General features: G+C 39.9%; 1 protein-coding gene across 1 annotated transcript in view; it reads left to right on the top strand.

Moving 5' to 3' along the window:
• LOC135473339 (protocadherin-11 X-linked-like) overlaps nucleotides 1-23137 on the top strand; it is a 94988-nt gene extending 71851 nt beyond the window's left edge. Inside the window, 9 exon segments of the mRNA XM_064753188.1 lie at nucleotides 13273-13797; nucleotides 13800-14757; nucleotides 14760-15220; nucleotides 15223-15507; nucleotides 15509-15754; nucleotides 15756-15998; nucleotides 17564-17716; nucleotides 18863-19007; nucleotides 22014-23137. Of these exon segments, the coding sequence (XP_064609258.1) occupies nucleotides 13345-13797; nucleotides 13800-14757; nucleotides 14760-15220; nucleotides 15223-15507; nucleotides 15509-15754; nucleotides 15756-15998; nucleotides 17564-17716; nucleotides 18863-19007; nucleotides 22014-22666 (3597 nt within the window). The 5' untranslated portion in view covers nucleotides 13273-13344 and the 3' untranslated portion in view covers nucleotides 22667-23137.
• The last annotated feature ends 714 nt before the right edge of the window (nucleotides 23138-23851 follow it).

Genomic DNA, 23851 nt, shown 5'->3' with positions numbered 1-23851 from the left:
CAATGTTTGTAGTTCTCCATGACTGCTCCCACCACCGGATAATTAACTAAATGAATGTGATGGAGAAGACACTGAAGCAGGGTGTGGAACTGAAATCGAGTTAGCAGGAGCAGCATAGAAAAACTGTTTTATGGAAATGCCCTTCAACCACAAGGAAGGGAATGTTATTTCACCCCTCTCCCCCACACAATTCTGACCCTTTTGGGGGCAAGGTTGAGGCAGTCTGGGGGTTGGGGAGGGCTGTTTCTTCATGGCTCACTAACCAGAAGATGAAATCATCAAGGGTTGCTCCTAGAGACAATCAAGTCACTCATGACTCCTCATTTGTGCACAGATTTGACTAGCATAAATTGCACAACCAATTTAAGTCACATTGTATACGTGTATACCACATTCTCTACAATCAGGCCATTTTCAGTCCTACAAGAGCATGTAAATACTACTGAAACACCAGAGAAAGTTGATCAAGCCTTGTATATGTTCAGCTCTTTGCAAGTACATTTACGAACAGGATGCAAGCCAGAAGATAAAAACACAGATTTTTTTCTTTTAACATTTACCAGTTGGTTTCAAGGGCTCTGGGTGAATGTTTTATGAAGAAACGAACCATGATCATATATGTTGACTTGCCCATTAGGTGTAGTTGACTGATACAAGGCTAAATTATTATTGGTGAATGGCTTTAGGAAGGCCTAACTATGTAAGCTCAGGTCATGTCTAATATGGGATACAATATCTCAGTCTTGATGTAAAGCATCAAAGAATGTATATTTCTCTCGGCAAATCACATTATCCAGTGATGAATAGGCATGGATAGAAGCTAAATACATGTGATCGCACAGGAGCTTAGACAGGCAGAGATGATTCCACGAAATTATCTGAGCGACTGTCTTACTCGATGTACCAGTATTGATTTGCTGTTAAGACAGTGGTGGCGTTACACCGTAACCAAATCTGGGACAGCCACATTGCTCTACACTGGCCTTGTCATAACCGCTTTCTCACAGATTCTCCATGTGAAAATAAAAAAAAAAATCTCCAGGATTTTTTTGTTCTTTGTGTTCCATCAATTTTTTTTTTTTTTCACGTAGCTCTTGAATTAATCCCCTGTGTGAAAATGTCCTGTTGAAGATGTCTTGGACTTGTTTGCAGCCTGGAGATTTATAGAATTACTTTGACTCAGTGATGAGTCCCTATTGTTGGTCTACAACTTCCCCCTTGGAAACATGGGGTGTGGATGATTTGTACACTTATACATAGGTATATTGTCTATCCTGAGAACGGCTGTTGGGGGGCTAAGCTTTTCCCTCACCCAGGTGTGCCCTTCCCAACCCGCAATGTTAGTAACCTCAACCCTAACCCTTACCCCACCCTATGCCCCTTAGTCTGCTACCCCCAACCTCACCTACCAGCAGGCATCACCACTGCACCTATTCACTGCTTAAGTGGTTAGCTAACCTCAAAGCTACCTGCAGCCCTATAACCCCCCAGGCTGTGTAGTACTGATGTTTTAATAGCTAATCAGTGGCACACTTCAAACACTTTCAGGTGAGTTAGCCTCAGGTTATCTCAGCAGGAATAAGATAATACAATTTACCTGTATTAGCCACTTGGGCCTATGCTACTGACCTCAAAACAGCCTGTACTAATTGCATTTACCTGACCATTATACCTGTAATCAAGGTAGTCTGACATACCTGGGCTTGTTCATATAAGTCTGAAACTGACATTTACTGCTCAATCAGCCTGGCACCTATGGTGTACTCATCTCATTAGGACCCTCACACTATATGTGTATATATATATATATGATATGACAACTATCACACATGTCAGATTTAATTGAATTAAACAGATGAAGTGAAATTTTATATTTTCCATTGCTGCCATCCATGTCACTTTTGTGGAAGTGTACTCAACTTGTGAGCAGACTTGAAGGTTGAAGAGATGCTAAAATGCTATCTATTTTGATCCTTTTTTAACATGTATATATAATATAGTATATCTTGTCCAGAAAAAAGAAATAAAAATGACTACATTGGTGAAATATAGCTGATTGTTACATTTTGTAACAATTAAACTAAAGCAAGGGCATTTAAAATAAATACTTTCTTGGTGAAAATATACATGTATGTACAAAGTATACAAAACAGTGATAATGAACACACTTGCAGTGGAGTAATTGAAAATTTATACAGGGTGCCTACTTCCACTGCTAGTTTAACAGCACACTGTTTGCTAGCCAAGTTCTTGTTCACACGTTTGCTTTGACTTGTGTAAACATCATCATCAATGCCAGTTCATGAAAACACACGGCTAGACTTCAATATTTGTTAACATTTTCCTTGTCTTAACATGAGTAATTAGTCTTCCCAGACATTGAGCCAATTAGCTGTCAAATAGTTATAATTTTCTGCCTGCCTAAGTTAAGATGGAGGGGTATTTGTCGGCACAAGTGAATTCGGCAGTGTGGGGGAAGTAGACGCAGCCTTTAAGACTGGGCACAGGTTTGTAATCAGATTATTTCAACTCACTGCAGGTGGTAGAACACTGTATCAAAGCTACTAATTCTCCCCCTCTAAGCCCCTTTGACCACTGTTAAATACCTTTTTGTCAGTCCTGCTAGTCTCTAAGTAGTTTATTGTGTGGCTCGCCTTTGGTGCACCTTACCCAATGAAATGCGCCCAAATGTTGGGACCTATTGTCCCAGGCCAAAATGTCCTGCAGTTACATCCAATAACCATGATAAGCTAATTACAGGCTAACATTTTTATAACCTAATCCTTAAACAAGATATTACACGAGACAGTGGCATTAGTCAGGGAGACTTGTTAAAAGGGGGCTTATTTCGCCTGCAGACCCAGTGTTGATGACAACAGTGTATTACTTGGCCAGCACTGCTCAGAATAACCTCTGTTTCTCTGACTTGAGTTTTAGTGTAGGAAAACCTCACCACTTTTCCAGGAGTAAACGTTATATTTGTGTGCCTGAGGATTGGGTTTTTGTCTATGTGAAATGCAGAATACTCTGCGTATGTGTTAAAAACCACAGGAAGGTTGCCCTGAGATTGTAAAATTTATTACCAGACTTCAGTTTGCAGTTAATCACTGCAGCACCAATTCATGTTGAAGGTACCAACGCACAAACAGGTAATTCCTTTTCTAAATTTTTCTATATAAATGCTAACTTTTTATTTTTTCTCGAACCGCAGATGACGTGTAAATTTACATATAGCTTTTATTACAGTAAAGTAAGTAATGATTTATTTCAGTCTATATTCAACGAGATGCTCATTTTTTGTCCTTCCATGTATGCATAAAAAAAATATCCAATGAATCAACGTTATGGTGATCTGGTAGAATTTTGATCACATCATACATCATATAGGCAATGGTCAGATAGAAGGAGGTTGTTTCTGTTACGTTTTTCACATCCTAGGTATACTTATGGTAATCGCTTAAATAAATTCTTAATTGCTTGAAAGGTAATTTTTTTCATTTGCAACATGCTTGTTGCATTGGAATTGTTAGAAATCATTTTGTAACGATGAAAGAACAGGTTAATGAAATTGCTGTCTACTGACAGTCATTAGTTCAGATTCACACCAGTGGGTGTCTGAAACTGTCAGACTTTTAAACAATTTCTGCTCGTCCACAAAAAAGAAGAAGAATTGGGCTTATCACAGATACCCAGTTCATCTTGTTACATTCAAATTTCTGAAATTTGTAGACACCCTTAACAATTACCTTAGTAATTGCTTTATCACAGAGAAGCTGTCCAGATAAAATAGCTCTGGTGTGTATCCCGGGGTTTACACCTGTCAGAACTAGTTAGAGAAGGTAGATTGTTAGGGAAACACAAATACAGACTGGAATGGAGTAAATTAGTGTGGATGGGTGAGGAATGTGTGTTCCCATGAGCGAGATATTTGTCCTAATGTTCTGTGTCTGGCTAAACACTTCACTTCAGTTTAAGGGAAATTATTTTAACAGTAAGCTTAACCTCCAAGCAGCTGTTTGTTTGGAGGTGTCAAGTGTGTAAGATTGTGGTGTCGGTTATAACAGCCCCTTAGAATCTCCTTAACTACTTCAGCAGACATGGGCCCAACCCCCTAACACTCCTTCTCTCTCTCTCCTAACTCTTATAGCTTATATACATCTCTGTATGGCATTTCCTTTGATCGTGTGCCAATTGCTTTTTGATTTGACTCTAATAGCTCTTAAATCCAGTGACTGTATCCAGAAGGTGAACATTTGGTGCAATGCAGCAAAGTTTGGCTGCGCATAGTGACTTCTGTTCAGCAGTTGAAGGTCGTCCCTGTGCTGTACCTAAATAAAGAAAATGATATCAAAATCAAAACCTATGTATTTTTGATCATGAGTGTTTGGATTTGTCAGATGTAAACAACAGATTTTGAAACTATAAAACAAGTCATCTGTAATCTTCCATAAAAATTATTTGTATTTGAGTCCTAGCAATTTTTACTAGTTGTAAAAATAATTTTTCAATGTCAGCCATGTTTGTTTTTTGGGGGGTTTTTTTTGGTATTTTTTATTGCTTCCATAGCTTTGAAACATAACTCATAGTTCATTCCCTGAGAAGAAAATCTGTATTCATCACTTGCAGAAAAAAAGTTGTGAGCTGTGCCTTAAATAGATTCTTTTTCTGGAGATGTTGCACTGTAAGTACAGTGGGGGAGTATCTGTGAATGCTTTTTTACATTTCTGCCCCATCTCTGTCTTGCTGCTAAAAATTGGTGACAGTTTTGATCTACATCTTTGTTGAAACTTCATTAAACTACTTTTAATTTGATTCAAATTACAAACGTTTGAAAGGCATACTCTAAGTGTGATTTATATTGTCTGATTAAGATCTAGGAATAAGCATAGATAATTAAAATCTTATTAACAAATCTAAAATTTTAAAGTAAATATTCAACAAATACAAGTTCGTTATGCGCCTCATTTTTTTATACAGAGGAAGTTTGAGTTATCTACCATCTACACAAAGAGCAGACTTCAACGTTGTATGTTGTGCAAGATGAAGTCATCATCAACAGCGCCCACGTGTTAAGTTATGTTACCTGTCAGTTTATAATTGATGCTCCCAGCTGAGTATTTCTGCAGTTTTTGTCTTCAGTTTTCCTCCACTTGCCACGGCCTGTCAGCAAACGGACACAGGCCACATTTTGGTACACATATTTCAGTACGTCTCATCACCTCTTTGTCTGAATTTATTTACCCTGTTAAACAGATGAGCACCACAAAGGGAGGTTAAAGCCTCTACTGCCTCAATGAAGAAACATGTATGCTTTTCAATGTAGGACCTTATAATGCAGACAGAATATGATGTTTATTTGATTGCTGAAGTTAAGAATATTTAACTTGTACTATATGGGGCTTGCAAAGCCCGAGGGAAACTCAAAACCTTCTGTGGGTTGCTGGCAGTGGTTTATAGCATGTTCAAAGTACAGTTAGTGAAAGTTTAGTTGCATCAACCTTCTCAGATATCCTACTGATGTGTTTAATATAGCAAACCAAAGTCACAATTCCAAGAAATGACCAGCGCTGACTGTCTGTTCATTCCTGCAGATGGTTGAATAAACCAAAATATGGGAACAACATGCAGTGCTGGTATTTGTTTCCCAGTTGTGACTTTTATGAACTCTTTGTGGATACAAGTAAGCCAAGGAATATTTGTTATCTTTCTTGGAACACAGGTTGAATTTATAGTGTTACAAATGTGTAAACTAATGCGTTACAGCAGAACAACGCAGAGTGCATTAAAAATGCACTTTGTACTTGGTGCTTCAAGGAGAAATTCAGTACTGATGGTGTAATCCAAGGAGGCCAACAATGTGACCTCAGAGACAATGTGTAGAGAAAATATTTGCGATTTAATTCTTCTGTTATCTCTCATCATGTTTTCAGAGAGTAACAGTTGTAGCTCAAAGCCTCCTCTATTGCTGACCTGATGGCTTTGATGTGGGGCTGGTGATTTTTATCTGTTAACTAAATGACACAGGAACATGAAACCATCTCGTGACCGGCCAGGGTGATTCCAGTCAGCCAACGGTAGGGTTTGCTGCTATACCTCTGTTATTTCATCTGAAATTGCGGGTAGCAGAGATCTTGCTGGATGGCTTTAATGTTGGAGTGTTTAGAGCTAATGATAGCCAGGGCTCCTATCAGCTGTATATCTCCTGTGTATACCAGACCTTGAGGGGGAGAAGTTTTAGGGGTGGGGGATAATGGTTTATGCTATTAACTGGAATGCTGTTTCACAGAATTCCCACTCAGCTTTACAGCATAGTGGAAGAAGCTATTGGGATTTGTCTGTCAGGGGAGTGGGGGATGAGGGGAGATATTAACTGTGGTGACGAGACACGCACTCACCTTCAATTTTCTAACCATCCTACTATATCCAACTGCATGTATCGCTATAGGAACCTGTGCTGATGGGATACGTTTCATCCATGGCAATTTAGGATGAGCTACACGTCTCCAGCTATCACTCACCATGTGTGTTTTTTCTTCCCATTACAATTTATGGTGCATTTTAATGAATTCCGTGCTGCATCGACCCCGCAATTGGATTGATGTGTGAATTGTTTAGATTTGAAGGACTGCATGATACATGCATGCTTTGTGGAAACGTTATCTGAATTTCGGTAAAATTTATGGCTTTATGGATTGTAGAATTAAAGTTGTCTTCAAATGTAGTACCATTTGTTGTGAAATCAATAACAAGTTTCACGACGGGAAGAGATTCATGAATATCGCTGATAGGTCATACTATAACTGGTTAAAAAAAACCCCAAAACATGTTAAATTTTAATACAACTTGTTGGATTTGATTATATGAGGTAATGGATTGTGTTTTTTTTTTTATTGAATGAAATGGTGGATTTTAAGAAGATACGGCAATACAACTTTGCCTAAGCCCTTTGAAAAGTCCTTAACCATGCAAAAACAGGTCATGAGAGAAAAAAAAAATCTGCTCTTGTGCAAATCAGCAGATAAGAGGGTAGCCTGGGGAATGTCTTAGTTATGTAATCACACATGTACATTAAGAGCTTTGGCTATTGGAATGTCCCCATTGTCTATAGTGTAATTTGCTGTGTCTGTGCATGTCATCGGCTGATAGGAACGGCTGTATTTTAAACTGGGGATTTATCCCCAAAAACTTCTCCCTTATATCCGGCGTTGGTTAATTATCTGAATAACCATAGTCAATTTATGTACGGTCATAAATGGGGTGTACAGCTATAGCCCAGGTTTGGGTTTTTGTCAAGCGCTGTTTAACTGAGTACCTTAGCTCGAAAATGCTCCCAATCTCTTCTAAACCCATTTCATTGCAGCGTAGAACCTGAGACCGGCGCACTCATGCAGGCTTCTCAAAATTTCTCCAAACTCTTAAACATCCAAGAACAAGCTCATTCCTCACTTGGAAACAGTTCCGACGTTGAGCTAGTTATTTTTTTTATAATATTGGATATTTTTTTTATATTGTTGCATGCCAAGCTTGATGGTCATATATGACGATTTATATGCTGAAAAAAACCCCACTGGAGTTAGGTTATCAGAAGCACTTTGGGAGAACCTCAGAGCTGTCTACAGATATGACATAAACTTCCCATGGCACAATGAGTAATTGCTTGTATCGTTTTCTGTGTAATTTTATATTTTTACACGTTTCCACTGTTGCCTGGCGGTTCGTCCAGGATTCTTCAGTTCCCGAACTGTTTGCCCCACAACCTTTGTTCTTTACGGGCAGTCGTGTGCCCCTCAATATTTGTTAAACTACGGCTATTACATGGGTCATAGTAATTGTCATTGATTCAGGAAATGGGTCCATTCCTAGAGGGCTGTAATGGTTTGAGCTGTGCTCCTCTGAGATCGCCGGTGCGCGTTTAACAGTCCTTGTGGAGCGCGGATGAGGAGCTGACTCACCTCTCTTGTCGCCCACTCTGGGTTTGTCTGTCATTTGCGCTGTCAGTCGCCTCAGTGCCCAGTCCCAGTGCCTAACTACAAATAATACATGTCGTTACAGACGCACTGTCTTATTATTGTGAAGAAAAAAAAACAAGGCTTCGTGAGAAATGGTTAAGAAATAGTTGTTGATTGGGCCTAAAATGAGACTGTATGGTGTTATAACAGCAGTTGTTGATATCAGATAGGCAGAGAAAGGGAAAAATAAGTGGGTAGGAGGTTTAGGTTTGGGAGGAGAAGTCAAAAACAGAGGAAAAAAAGAGAACATCTTTTCAACCAAATTGAAATTTTTCTCTGGCAGAGTGAAACAAGATAATAACAGGGCAACGAGGCTTTAACAACAGTTGTTATTTGGTCATCATGAAAAGGGCAGAGGCAGAAGTCTGACAACCTCTGATCAAGGAGGTGTTCATGCTATAAAATCAAATAATAGTTTGGGTGATGGTCCTCATTAAAGTCAAGAATGATCAGCCTCTTCTTTCAGCCTCCCCCCATAAAAAACAACCTAACCCCTTATAAATAAATAAAAATGAAAAACAAAATGAAGAAAGTCAGGTGTTCTCTTTTTTGTGACTTTCAGTTCGCTTATTCATTCTGAATGCAGGAGAGCAAGTGCTGTTGGAAAAAGCTTTACTGTTGACAGTTTCACAGTTAATTTGGTAATTTCAATTAAGTGGGAGTTTAGTATTATCCTACAATAGTCAAATCTTTCAAGGTTCTGCAAATAATTGAAATATTAATAATAGTGAAAATAAAAGGTAGAAGCTGTATATCCTAAATCAATTGAATACTGTCTTGAGTAGACCAGCGTGCATCGCTCTGTTTTCATGGTATTTTGAAAATAAAATCTGAAAGGCAAATTCATATCAGCTCAGTGATGGTTTGGTTTCGTCTTTCACTCGCTGATCGCTGGGATTTTTTTTTTATGTCCACTTTAACTTTGATGTTGAACCCACGTTTTTCATCAATCCACTGGCATGGTGCATTTTGTTCCTGTCTCTATTCAGATATGAATCTATATAGCATTAACTTACTCATTAAATAAAGCTGACCTCTTTAAACAGTAAGCATTAGAATTTTATCAACTCATCGTGTAGATGTACTGTAGTGAGCTTATCACAGTCCATTGTAAAGTTAAGTGGTGTTTCATGTAAACATTGAAGTTTCGTTTGTCAGATGGGATTTGGGTTCTTTTGTTATCAGTGGCAGACATCATTGTAAACAAGCCAGTGTATCATAGCTAGGTCAGTTGGCACATCGTTGTTGTTGTTGCTGCTGCTGCTGCTGCTGCTGCGCTGAAGTGGAACTCGCGCGTCACTTTTGATAAATTTGATGATTGTGGGAAATTGAATGATAAGACTTCTATCAGGAATAATAAACTGTAGCATCTGAGTAATCCAGCTTTAGATGGATCAGTTTTGAATGCTCTTAACTGGTCTTTTGTCACCTCTGGCTAACAGGGAGGCACCCCTGTGGAGTGCGGGACCCTAGGGAGATAGAATGAGTTAGGGGCAGAGGCTGTGTGCTGGAGTCAGGGTGGTTTTCCGTGACAATACCTCAGCAGTCAGCAAACTGTCCCTTACATCAGAGCCCATCAGCACTTTGTTTAACAGTCAAACAGAGGGATAATGCTCAACCAGATTCTGTTTCGCTTCTCCTTTTTTTGTGTGTGTGTGTCGAGTTGTCACAGCTTAATCTACAGCCATTGAGGAAATGAGCGGAACTCTAGTTGGGCTATTGTCCCTAATGTACCTATAAACTCATCCGATAGCATTACGTTGATGGCATGTACCATTATCAACAGCAACAGATGTGCTGCTATATTGTCAACCACAATCGGTTCACTGAAACCTTCTCAATGTACGTATGTTGTTTTGTCTTTTGTTTTCACCAGCTTGTCACAGTTCATTAATTCAGTTTATATTTTAAGAGAATTTGTCCCAAAATTCTGCAGTTAGTTAATTGGCTTGCTTCATCAGTAGGATGAAGTAGAAAGGCCTCATAGACGGACACCCTGTTTAATTTGATCGTTATGAAGGCTATCGAGTGCAAAAATTGTTTTACTACAAAAAGCCATTTTCGTTTCCAGGATGCTCATAAATAAAAAAATATGTTGCTATGATGAAGTTCCTCATTTCTGCTCCATCTCACTTGTAAATTTAATATATATGCAGGTATTTGATTTGATGATTGAGAATTTCAGATAGCTACACCTTATCAGATTTTCACCTGTTAATATATTTATTACCTGTTACCTGTAGTATATATCTGTACCTATGCCGTTAAGCTAGCTACGTGTATAGTGTATTTGGAGAGGAGACCAGAGCCCTGGGGGCAGCAAGGTGGGTGGGATTCGCTCCCCTGCTGTACAATCAGCTGTACAGAGCAGTATATCTTGTGGGTGTCAACATGCCTTCTGTATTTATTACAATCTCCAGTGTGTCTTTTCACCTCTTATCTTCTGAAGAATCAAAAAACTGATCAGTTAATGTCTGAACACAGACATTTGACCAAGTCTGAGGTTTGAGGGGATTTTTTGTTTTTTAGAACAAACTATGGGAGACAGTGTAACAGGTTTGAACATTTGAGGCACCTTGTTTTAATTTCCAGAGTAAGTTTCGATAGGGTTTGTACTTGTTCTTTACTTTTGTATTACTTCTTACCTCGGCTTCTACATAACCGTCTAATATTTCGTTCAATTCACCTGCCAATGTAAGGCCTAGATTTTAAAGGTTTAGCGTATTTTCACACAAAATTATTGGCTTTGAGACATGTAACACTTCGAGTTCAACAGCCAACTGCTTTTTAAGTTTGTGATTTTTTTTTGCTTTTCTTTATTTGGTTTTATCTGGTTTGGATTCTGATGACATTAGACACATGTATGTAAACAACACCTTTGTAAAACAACTCCCAGAATGTGTACGTTGGTATTATTGGTTAATAATCATTTAATATCATGGTAATAGCTAAGATTCTAGCGCAAAGCCTGATGGGCTCGTACTCTAAAGCCTTGTTTTTCTGATTTGGTTTGGGTTTTGCCCCATACTGAAGGATATAGAACTTGTACAAAGTCATTTGTGCATACTGGTGGAGGAAAACAGCACAGAACCAGTGCAAACAGCACAGAACCAGTGTAAACCGCCCACCTTCTCCAGACATTTTCAATTTTCAAGTACTGGTTATAACTAAGACCTTCACTCAGAACTTGTCTGAAGTTCTCCAAATAAAGGTAATCAAACTGCAATATCGCGATGGTCCAAGGGCCGGGTAGTGGTGACAGTTAGTAAGACCATAACCCACACAGTATCCTATCAGTGCGTTAAAGCAGAAGCTGTGTACATGTATCATATAACAATGTAAGTGCCGTTATGGTAGACACATCTGTTGGTCACCTTAATAACATCCATTGTCACCCCTGTCGTTAAATCATCTTGACATTTTCAACGGGGACACACAAGGTGGTCAGACACAAACTGATCTATCATTGTTCATTGTTTGTCGCTGTTTGTGTGACAGACGCTGTCGTTGGGGTGGGGATGTGGCAGACAGTCGACCTTGACAAGGCTGACAAGTATAAGGCGAGCTGTCATTCTCTGGTTAAAGCCTAACCTTTCCACCATGCTCCCTGATATCCCCTCTGTAGGATTGTGGCACGCGCAGCATGAAGTTGTGATGCTACGCTTTCTCCAGGGGGTGGGGTTTAGTGGGAGGGTGCAGGGATAATTCTGTGCGGGTGATAGCTTGTTATGTCATCAATATTAAAACACTGAATCTCCTCACTTGTTCTAAAAGACATTTGACTAGGCATCATCTGGAATTTAAATGCCAGTCAAATTCTAGAATTTCCTGTCCTTTTTAAACTTTATTCAGTTCTTTGAGTTTCATCTTAAGGCAGACCTATATAAGTAAAATGAGTATCGGTACTGTGTTTTGTCTAAAGTTTTAGGACTTTTCAAATGACAAATTTTTCTTGATTCTCATTGACTCGTCTACCATATATTCCAACTTAAGAGTTTTTTTGCGAAGTTTGATTCATTTCTTACCACAAAAACTTAAAGTTGGCATCTTTGAGTTTATAACATCAAGCATTTCAGCCACTCTGTCTATTAGATTGGAGCAGTACTACATGGTTAATCACTTTAAAGAAACCATTAGCTGCTAGAATGTTTGGTGTGAATTGTGCAACGGGTCATTGGACTGTTAATTGATTGGGCAATAACCTGTAATCTCTTAATATATGGCCAGCTGTGATGAGGGTGAGCTTATGCTGTGTCAGTAATCCTGTTACTGGTGCCTCTGGGCTAACAGCCTACCTATCCAACCCTTAATGAGCTTACCTGTGGCAGGTGTAAGCTTTGTTAATACTCTACCTGTGCTGACAGATTGAGTCTTACTCCACACTAAAAGGTAAAATCACTTGTTTGCAATGTATAAAGCTTGGGGAATGGGCCAGATTACGGAATTATTGAGAATTACTCTCTTTTTTTAGACAGGTGTGTTTTGTCAGGTGTAAAACCATTAGTAGAAACTATTATTAGTAACAATGTAGGTACATGTCACAGCCCATTTCATCAGGAACATTTTGTACCAACTACTGTGTTTGTACAAGTGTTTGTATCAATACTCATTGCTACTGGATGGAAAATGTTTAATACGCTAATTGACCTGTTTGAAAACAGGAGAAGTTGTAACTTGTTAATGAAAACATGTGCTTGTGTGAACACACCATGAAAGTAATAAAAGGAGCATGAGCCCTAGCAGATGATTGATCATTCAAAGGAGTGAATTAGGACATGGACATGGTACAGATATGCTCAGGTTCTGTTCTAAATATCCAAGATAAAATAGGTGCTGATATTTTCTGGCATATGTTTTGCATCAGATTGATGAGATTGGCTTCTTTTGTTGTATGACCCTTTTTATCATGCTCATGTATTTTTTAAGATAATCTGTATTGATTATTGATTGGATTTTTGAATCTAGTTTGCATATGAAATGTTTTTCGAGTGTATCTGATTCTGTGTTGCTCGTGTTCGAAAAACTTGTTATCGAGCAACTGTTTGTTGTCTTACAAATTCATCGCTTCATTCTTTGTGGATTTTTGTATGAGTGGGAGCGCTAGACACCTTAGTAAATTCTTGAGTTCAAGTCTCAGTCAAGGTAGCCTTTTCATCAAGCCTTCATGCTGTCTTTGCAATAGATATGATTAAAAAAAGGTAATATTGAAAGCTGTTTTGATCACAGTATTTCTAAAGTGTATTTTTTGATTCTGTTTAAACAGGTATAGATGGAGTATTGATGAAGTGACCTTGGACTTAAGCTAACTGTGAGATCTAAATCACAACAACCAAAGATGCCGTCCGCTCGGTGCACTGTGTGCTGTGCCTCCTGCCTTGCTCTGGTTACACTGCTGTTGATGCCATGCATGGCCATGGAAATATTGTACAAAACCACGGAGCAGCGGCCACGAGGAACCCTCATTGGGGACATCAAATCCTCAGCAAAATTCAAAGATCGTCTGCCTTCTTCAGAATATAAAACCCTCCGTTTCTCATTCCTTCCTGAAGACGATCCGAGCTCAACGTTTCTGAGGATCAAGGAGAGCACCGGGGAAATCTTTAGCAACATTGCACTGGATAGGGAAAAAATCTGTGATCCGGCGGACGAGAATTGCTTAGTTAGTTTTAAAGTGGCTGTTTTGTCAGACAGTGGAGGGACATTTGAAGTGATCTCCATCAACATCCAGATTGAGGACATCAATGACAAGTACCCAGTGTTTCCACAGAATCATGTCAGGCTGGAAATCCTGAAAATACCAAAGACAGTTATGAAATAAGAGCGGCTGTTGATGATGACGCTGGGATCAACTCAGTCCAAACCTATACCATTCAACCATGGGACGGGCCTTTCGAGTTGAAGGAAGTAAAGCAGCCTGGGGGCAACACTAAGCTAAGCATTCTGCTCAAGGATATGCTGGACCGGGAAACCAAAGATTCGTACAGTCTGCGGGTAATTGCCAGAGACGGCGGATCCCCAATGCGGACAGGTGAAATGCTGGTGGACATAACGGTGACTGATGCTAATGATCACCCGCCCGTCTTTACGCAGTCCAAGTACATGGTGTCAAAAGCTGAGAACGCCACGGTGGGAACACCATTAGTTAACATTTTGGCCAAGGATGCAGACCTGGGTGTGAATGGTCAGGTTCGCTACCGCTTCGTGGGCAGGATGAGTGATATGTTCACTTTGAATGAGACAAGTGGCCTGGTGGTATTAGCGAAAACACTGGATTTTGAAAGTCAGTCCAGGTACAGCCTAACGGTGGAGGCGAGTGATATGGGAGTGCCAGTGCAGACATCGCAGGCCCTGGTCATCGTTAGTGTTATAGATGTGAACGATGATCCACCGAAGATTGCGTTCAACCTGCTCTCTAGAGGGACATACGCAGAAATCCCAGAGGATGCTGTTCCAGGCAGATTTGTGGCGCATGTTAGCATTTATGATGGAGACAGCGGTGAGAACGGTGAAGTATACTGCAGATTGGACACAAACATGTTCAAACTTCAGAAACTGGACAGGAAAGATTTTGAGATAAAACTTAATGGTCAGCTCGACCGTGAATCTAAAGATGAGCACAAGGTGAACATGTTTTGTGCTGATGGTGGTATTCCCCCGCTGACCGACTCGAAGGAGTTTACCGTGAGAGTAAAGGATGTGAATGACCATTCGCCAAAGTTTAAGCAGACTGTTTATGCTGTCACCATCGAGGAAACAACAAGATGGGTGTGAGCGTTGTAGACGTTTCTGCCACTGATGAAGACATAGGTGAAAACGGCAGGATTGTCTATGAGCTCTCCGGGGATGCTGACGGCTTGTTTGCTGTGGATAGAAACAGCGGGGAGAGTCAAGCGCTGGCTCCTTTGGACAGAGAAAAGAACGCAGAAGTTGTCTTTCAGGTTATTGCCAAAGATAGAGGCATTCCACGCTTGATTGATTCCGCAACTGTGTCCGTGACTGTCCTTGATAAAAACGATGAAGCTCCGCATTTTAAACAGCCTGAGTACACATTCCAGATTCTTGAAAACGAGAACCTGGCTCCATTGTGGGGTCGGTTTTTGCCACAGACCCTGATACAGGCCTCGGGGGTGATGTCATATACTTTATTCTGCCAAAGTCAGATCCAAAAAACCTGTTCTCTATCTCAACCACAGAAGGGACCATTACCATCAATGAGGGGTTGGATCGGGAGATCAGAAGCCAGTACAACTTGATCGTGCGGGCTCGGGACAAGGGAGACCCGTCTCTTGACTCCACTGTTCCGGTCACTGTTCTTGTCGGGGATGTCAACGACAACTCCCCACGCTTCATCTTTCCAAATAGTTACAACAACACAGTGGAAATTCTGCACTCTATGTCTATATACACACCTGTGACCACCCTCAAAGCGAGTGACGTGGATGAGGGTAGAAATGCAGAAACCACCTACTACATTGAGGATGGAAACTCCAAGACACTTTTTTGTCCTGAATGATGGCACTGGTGAATTGACCCTCCGCAGAGCATTGAGGAAGAAGGATGCTGGGGAATTACGCCTTGTTGTGGCTGCTCAAAATACAGGCGACAGCGAAAAAATCACCAGACGACTGTTGCACATAAAAGTCATACAGGACAATGACACGGCGACCGGTGTTGGTCCAGGAGGCATCGGGTGTTCCAGGAAGCGGCGTTTTGCCAGGAAGTGCTGTGGACCGTTCACAGATGAGTAATGTGTCACGGCCAGCTGCTGGGGAAGAAAGCAACACAATGATGATCATTGTTATATGTGTTGTTGTTGCTACAGTGGTGATATCTGTTGTGCTTATTGCCTCGATTTGTATAGTGTTGCGAAAACGAGACAATCGGAGGCCAAACTATTTCGTGAAACCAGAAGAGCAGAAAATTATGAAACAAAAAGAGAGCCCTTCTAGTACTTTAAGCGGGGAAAATTCCTCCTCCATCCTCTCCAAATGAGTCGGATGACAACAATCTGCGTAAAAAGGAAGTCAGCTTCTCTTTGGAAGAAGTGCCACAGGAGTGCCATAATATAACAAATTCTACCCATAATACATCATTTTCAACATTTAAAGGCCAGCAGGCATCTTCAGCTAGTCCCAGCCCTAGTCCCACAGAGGTGAGTCATTTGTACCATTTTTGTAAAACACGAAGAACCCAGAATACAGCCGTTTGCTTAAATAATATCTAGTCTAAAGTTACAACAGACATAGTCTACCTTTTGAAAATGAGAAATTTCCTTCTCAGAAACAATGCGACTTTTGTAACCATAATGTAGTGCTATACCTGGAACCTGGAAAGTGAAATCTAAAAACAAATAAACTCTAATAATTTTGGGGCATTTCCTCATAAGCTAACGATAATTCCAACAAAGTGGATGACAGACGTTCATGTGGTGCATGGTTTGGGTGTGATAGAAGGGTGTTACCTTATGGGGAAATGTTTTTTCAGAATTTCTACCAAGTGCTTGTCTGCCCTGCCTGAATAATACATTTTAGTCTTCAAAATGTGGTGAATTATGTTTGAAAGTGTATGTAAATTTATACTTTACTGGCCGAATATGTTGAGGTTTTAGATGTTCTGACATTCTTAGATGCCATGCACTGGCTCTCAGTTTCTGTAACAGTAAATTCCGTTACAAGTTTAAGGGGTATAGGAAATGATTATGTAATTATCAGTACACCGCCATGTGTCGTGCTTGTCCTCTTGCCCTCATTAATAATGACTGTCTTAGGATAGCCTCCCTGTGTCTCTCCAAGATGAAAATAATAAGTTAGGGCCTGCAGACTAATCCGCTGGAAATTGACTAATTAATTTTGACGTGCATGCTGTCCGTGGTCTGTTGTCGGTATTCCGAGCATGTGTGGCGCCGTCTTTACCAGCTGCGCCACGTGCGCCTGATCTGTCTGTCACAGAGCAGCTGGTTGGTTAGCCCCTGAGTTCAAAAGGTCATGTGATCAGGTTGATCAACCAATCAAATTAATCCTCAGTTTCTCACAGGTTGTGAATGTGTTTCAAAAGGAATGGTTTTTATTTGCAACCAAGAAAAAAAAAAAAATATCTGGCAGTTTTATGTGTGGCAGTTAGCTTTACACATTGATATCCATTTGCTCTGATCTTGATAAATACACATGTAGAACGTGTATGTATGTTTTAGGCGTCAAGCAGACATGTAAGTTGGATTGAATATACACTGGATAGGGGTTTTAAAGTCATCTCATTTTTTACTAAAAATGACATACATAATAAGGGTGCAGGTTTATCCGCAACAATTGTTTAGTCGACTTTTAAAATTGACCAACTGCTCATATATGGTACTTCCATGTTAGTCTGACTTTAAAGCACGAGGTGAGGTCATGTGATCTGAGAAAAAGTCAGCCGTTTAACCCTTGGTTCTATGGTATCTGCCAGGCATAAAACTGACCTTTGCCATAGACTAAATAATTAAATAATCAGATAAAAAAAAAAAACAGAAAATTTTCTCCTGCTTGCTGTTCATTGTGTTTTGTTTCTGTTGGCAGCACCCTGTTCCAGGTCAGCTAAAAGGCCCTGGCAGTCGACAGGCAAGCCCTGCCAAGCACTCCCCGCTCATGGACAACAGGCAGGACTACCACCCACAACAGGGCAGTTTACCCCACAAAGATCCCTCCTGGGGACAGAAAAAGCCTATAGAGGTACACACTTGCAATAAGAATTCTGTCAGGGTGGGGACCACTTTCATCATACATCCTAAATCAATTGTTTTTTGTAACTGTCTTTGCAGTGTAAACCACATCACATTAAGTGATGTCATATTCTTTAAATATACATGTCTTTTGCCAAATAGTTTTGAGATTTAACTTAAAAGTTTTTTGAAAGTGTCCAATGCTTTAGTTAATCCAGTCTCAGACTGTGAACTTGGTCCTGAACTTTGTACTGAGGTCAGAACTTACTTACGCGCACAGTGCAACTTAAATGAGTCAGAACATCAAACTATGTCCTCTTTAAATTGTTTACTCCGTAATAATGTAGTAAATGCATCCAATTGATGTACCCTTCACCCATAAAACTGATTGCCTTCGATTGAGCAAAAAATTATTAAATATGGCATTAAACAGTGATCAAACAAGAAAAAACAAAATTAGTTAATGTGACAAAAATTCAAATAAAGAATGTGCAGGGACATCGTATTGGGAAAACAAAACAGTTTTCTTCGCCTTTCAGAAGTAGGGCTTTGCGCTCAACTCGACCATGAGTGTAATGTAGCTGGCTTTGAATTCTGGGGCAAATGTTAAAAAAAGAGATTAGTTATTTCTTGGAAGAGCTTATGGCTTGTATCTGCAATTGAATGTCTTTGGTAAAACATCTTTCTTCACTTGCTTTAATGTGTTATTGGTGAGGTCACACATCCAACAGATTTAGCTTAATCTTTTGTCTCAGAGGACATGCATGCAAGTTGATAAAAAACAGCTAGATTTAATCTTTATCGATGAGTTTCAGAAGAAATACTGAACATTAACATATGTTACCATTTAGTTTTGGTTTTTTTATCTTGTGCTTTTATACAATTCCAGTGATATTAAATTTGGTCTGTCCGTCTGTCTGTCCTTCAATGAAAGCCAGGTGTATCGGTTTTCCTTATGTAGTGATATCCTTGTTTCTTATTGGTTGTTGTTTCTCTACCATAACAGCTTCAGATATTGTCTGATTTTGCTGTGTGCATAACTTTCGTGTTTTTAGCCTGGGGGGCATAAATTCTGTGAATTAACTTGTTATTTCGTATTCGCTTTGTGCCCAGGATCATTAAAACCATTTATAAACTGATGTTTTAAAATCACCAGGTGAAGCAGCTATTAGAGTTGTTGCATAAAGACGATGCTCACAGCGACACGTCTGGGGAGACTTTTAACAGCGATAGCGGCCGAGGAGGGAGCGAAGACGACGGGCACATCACCAGAGGCCAGCACTATCCACACACAGAACCAGGTAAGTCAGATTCTCGGGCACGCTTGTTGTTGTCGTGGCATGATTCCTGGGATAGGTCCCCTGCTATCTGATCAGCTTTGATCTTATACACTTAATCCAGCATGATAAGAAAATGAGCCCATGCTACAAACCAACTCCACGTCACCATAGCAACGGCTAAACAAAACTCAGATTATTAACAAGACATTTGGCTATTGGTGGAGGTGTGTGTTCGAAATGAGTGTATTGTCTGAGGTCGTGTTGAAATTCTTTCGATAAATCGCTCTCTGGATGTCACTCTAGCCATCTCTCATTGATTTTGCATGCTGGAATATAAAGCCAATGTGAAATATTGCATGCTTGCGTAGCCACGCTAATATCGGCCATTGTCATCCCCAGAACAATACAGATAACACAATCTGGACTTGCCTGTAGACAAAGTTTGTCAGAATTATTATCATAGATTGTAACCATCGGGTGCTGAGTTGTTTGTCTCATGCCGTGACTAACATGGCATGTCTCCAGGGGTTGCATGCTAACTATAAACATGCCTGCAGTAATGGGGAAAACAGATTATGTTTTACAGTACGCACAATAAGTGGTGTCAACGCCAAACAAATTGTATAAATACGTGTAATTGTGCATTGCAGATCAAACATTAATAACTAAATTTGCAGTTAATGATGATTGCCCTTTGAACTCTCTGATAAAATCTTCCGATAAAACTTACAACATTTGGTTTGAAAACTTTTTGCCGATCTGATAAGGATATACTGTTTACTTTCTTTCTTGCTGTTTCTTTTGTTTTGTTTTTGATTTGTTTTGGTTGGTTGGTTGGTTTTGTTTTTGTTGGCCGTATCGGTGTTTGAGCCACGACTGTACCCCACTATTTCTGTTTCCTTTCTCAGCAGCTGTTAGACCTCATTATGTGTAAAGCCAGTTTCAATGCAGTAGCCATATTTGTTCATATTGGTAAGTTTGTCCGCGCGCATGCTTTTGCTTCACCGTGTCTGTAACCTAATGTGTTGCTGTTGTTGTTGCTTCACCACTTCTGCAATTTTATTTGCCTTTTCTCGATCATTTTTCTCTTCGGAGCTATAACCTGTAATTATATGTAACTACGCACTAATTCTTCAACAAGAAAAGCGCATATGGATTGGTCAACAATGCAGCAGAGTTATAGGACCAATTTTCTTCTATATACTGAAAGCTATGTTATACATCCAATGTTTACCCAATGTGTTGAGCAATTACATTACTAATTTTGTGAAGTATTTACTAATCCCATGGGAAGTTGGTCGATTTGGTGGATTTAGCTGTAAAACAGAACTGGAGCATTGAATCTGAAACATACCATTTCGTAAATGGACAATAAAACTGGATAAATTGCATATGTTTACAACTGCTCTATTTCTATTTTGCCAATAGCAACAACTTGATCAGAAAAATTTAATTTTAATAAAACATTCATGACACTTTCATGGAAAGAAAGAAAAGGTTGGAAAAGATTTCTCGTTTAAAACATCTACCTTGTAGTAGATTTAGAGGGGATTCCACGAAGCCATTCTTGCAAAATCTAAAATGTAAATATGTCACCAGATTTATAGAATCAGAAGTTCAACTTTTGACAGATTTTAATTGTGACACAACTTTTTGTTCAGTTTTGGGTGTACCCAAATTCAACCAAAAATATGTATAAGAATCGCATTTCAACTGTTTGACATCAGTCTCAACTGCCTTTGTGGAATCTGTTTATGACTTTTTTTTAAATATTTTTTTCTGATCGATCAGTTGCTGGTAGCCATCAACCCAGTCTGAGCCTCAACCTATTCTCTTTCCAGGCTTGTACATTTGCTATAGAACTACCCTGTAGATCAAACCACACACTAACATTAGGACAAAACTCTAATCTGTGAGTTCAAATCGGAACCCTATTGCCCAGGTCAGCCGTGAAAACCGATAGAATTCACAGGTAACCCTCCCTGTTTCTGCCTATTTCGTAACTATTCCTTTGATTGTTGTACACCAGCAGGGAACTTGACTGCACATTGCTGGAATACCAAGTCAGTGTTTTGATCAAATGCCTAACTTGGAGGTTTCTGTTTTAGCTGCAGTTCAAGGTCCTGTCGTCGCATCGTCGTCGTCGTCATGTGCTAGCTAAACATTGTAATACTGCAACATGTACCCCGACTCCCCAGGCCCCGGTAGATCAGACACCAAATTCCACCAGTGATAGTTCGGCCCCAGTCGTGCCATCCATCTAAAACTCAGCCGGCCCATCACAGGAAAAGTATCCGATTCCAATTAGTGTGATTTTGCTGTTCAATGCCCACGATCTGTTTCTATTCTTCTGTTCAGTCGACTCATCAGCGGTGTCGCCTAGTCAAATTGTCCATAGGCATTTGAACGTCTAACGGAAGATTTCCCCTGTGTGGCATCGTAACATGGTCTCACCAAAACTTCCCATGACCTTTTTAACATTTCACTTTCTATTCACTATGCATCCTTCCCTCAACATTCTAACTTGGACTTTTTTTTTGGCAAACTTAATAACTGTATCTTGTAGTAGTCCAAATAGAGCATTCTTTGTCATTCAGTACTTGGACAATGTACCTATAGAACTGGAAATTCTTTAAGTGTGTTATAAATTTCTTGCACATAAAAGATGTACTTGTTACTCTACAGATTTCTTTTATATCGTAACACATACATTCAGGTTAATGCATTGATGTGCACTAAAACTTTCATGATTTCAAATTTACATTTCAAACTAAGAGTTTGTTGGTTGCACATTTTGAGTTCTTGAAGCCTCATATTCCTTGATACATGTGCATTGTAGTTTTCGTCATCTTCATGTGTAGGTTGTTACATATTGATATAAAACTTCGAACAGTAATATCTGTGTCTGCGTAATTTTCCTGTAGCTTTGTGGGTTGTTATTGTATAGAAAGCTGTAGATTAGTGGAATAGAACGTAGACTTAATGGAATACTATGTGTTGACCACATTGATTTTTGTCTCTCTTCAGATCAACCCAGATATTATGCAACAAAGTATACCCCCTGTGTTAATGGTCCGATGGAAGGCTCACGATCCCGGCGAATTGACATCGGGCGGAAACCCGGAAGTCCAAACGGATACACGCGCTTCAAGAGCAGCGGTTGTCCAGTGCCAAAATTAGATCTCAACGCGCGGGAGTTCCCGGCACATAGCGGGTGCGCAGAAGACGGGGGAGACGCACAGAAATGCTCGTCTTTCCGACATCCCAATTATACCACCTTTAAGAGTGCTACCTTACCTGGGGCGACACCATCACCACTTGCATCGCCACTGAGCTGTGGCAGTGGATGCAATCTGGTGGCTGCTGCAGGGGATGGTTACTACCACAACAGCGGGGCATCATCACAAACGCATAGCCTGGAGCGAAACAAACCTCACTCCCCCATGTTTAAAGTGAAGGCTCCTGGCTGGGAGCCCGTGTCTAAGACTCTGGACTATCCCCCTCCACCCCCTTACCCGGATGTCGTCAATTCCCACGACTATGGGTTCGATGAGGGCATTGGAGAAAGCATGGCGTACTGCCGAGAGGACGACGACACAACAACATCGGGCAGCTACACTGTCAATGCTGACGACGCTGATGATATTAACCAGTTATACTTCACCGATGTTGTGGTGTGACTGTGATGTGACAGTGACGGTGACTGTGGCCGTGACAGTCAGCCTGCCTGCATCTTGCTGGGTTCTTTTGGAGAATCTTACAAAAGACTTTTACGACAGAGCTTTCAGTGGGATGGTTCTATAACGTGGTGTGACATGTGGTCATTTCAGTATATCCGCCTTCTAAATGTGCACACAAACAGCTATGACTGTGAGAATGTTGTCTGTCGATTCACAAAATTATTGTGAGATATTCATGTTAATACCTCGCAACTCCCCTCCACACCCACACCACGTACAGTTGGAGACTCAACATTCTGACAGAGGTCCTCAATATTCAATTCATCTCTTTCCACTGTGCATCTTTATTTTTCTATGCGTTTCACCTCAGAATTCTTCTTCTTGAATTCTATTTATTTCATTCTCCATACATGATGAGAACATAACAGAAATGCTTTGCCAGCCCTGGTCATAAAGCGTACATGAATACTTTCGAGGATATCTCCCATATATGTATGTGTGTATATATATATATATCCCATATATGTATATGTGTGTATAATATATATATATATATATATATATATATATATATGTATCATGACTATTCATTTCATTTCATGACATTGAGCATAATTTGACATGTCTGCAGCATGGTTTACACTGTTTTTATATATCCTTTCTGTGAAAGAAAAAAAAAAAGTGCTGACCTGAGTACATAGTGTATGGCATGTGCTTGCCCAGTTGGATTCAAAGAAATGTTCAGCGACGGTGTGATCAAGGGGAAGCAACTCTGTCATGGGCCAATAACGATACCAGTGGACGTGCCTTCTGGATCGCTTCTGTACTGCTATAATTTAGGTAAACAATTCATGTCATTTTTTTGGCCATGTTGCAACAGAATGCAGAATTAAGTCGAAATTTTACTAAATTTATGTTTCTTAACTGTGTTCCAGATCTGAAATTTATCCAGTTGCATGTTACAAAGTTTAATCATGTTTTACAGTTATTTAATAGTACTGTATACTACAGCCATGTAGTGGCCTGTCAGCAGTCTGCAGGTTTCCCCCAGGCTCTGCCTGGTTTCCTCCCACCATAATGCTGTTTGTCGTCATATAAGTGAATTTTTCTTGAGTACGGCATACAACACCAATCAAATAAATAAATAAAAATAAATACAAACTATGTAGCTATATTCTGCCCAAC

This window comes from Liolophura sinensis, chromosome 8, assembly GCF_032854445.1.
Source record: "Liolophura sinensis isolate JHLJ2023 chromosome 8, CUHK_Ljap_v2, whole genome shotgun sequence".
Taxonomy (NCBI): Eukaryota; Metazoa; Mollusca; class Polyplacophora; order Chitonida; family Chitonidae; genus Liolophura; species Liolophura sinensis.
Note: the sequence above shows the minus strand (reverse complement) of the source record. Positions and strands in the feature narration are given on the sequence as shown.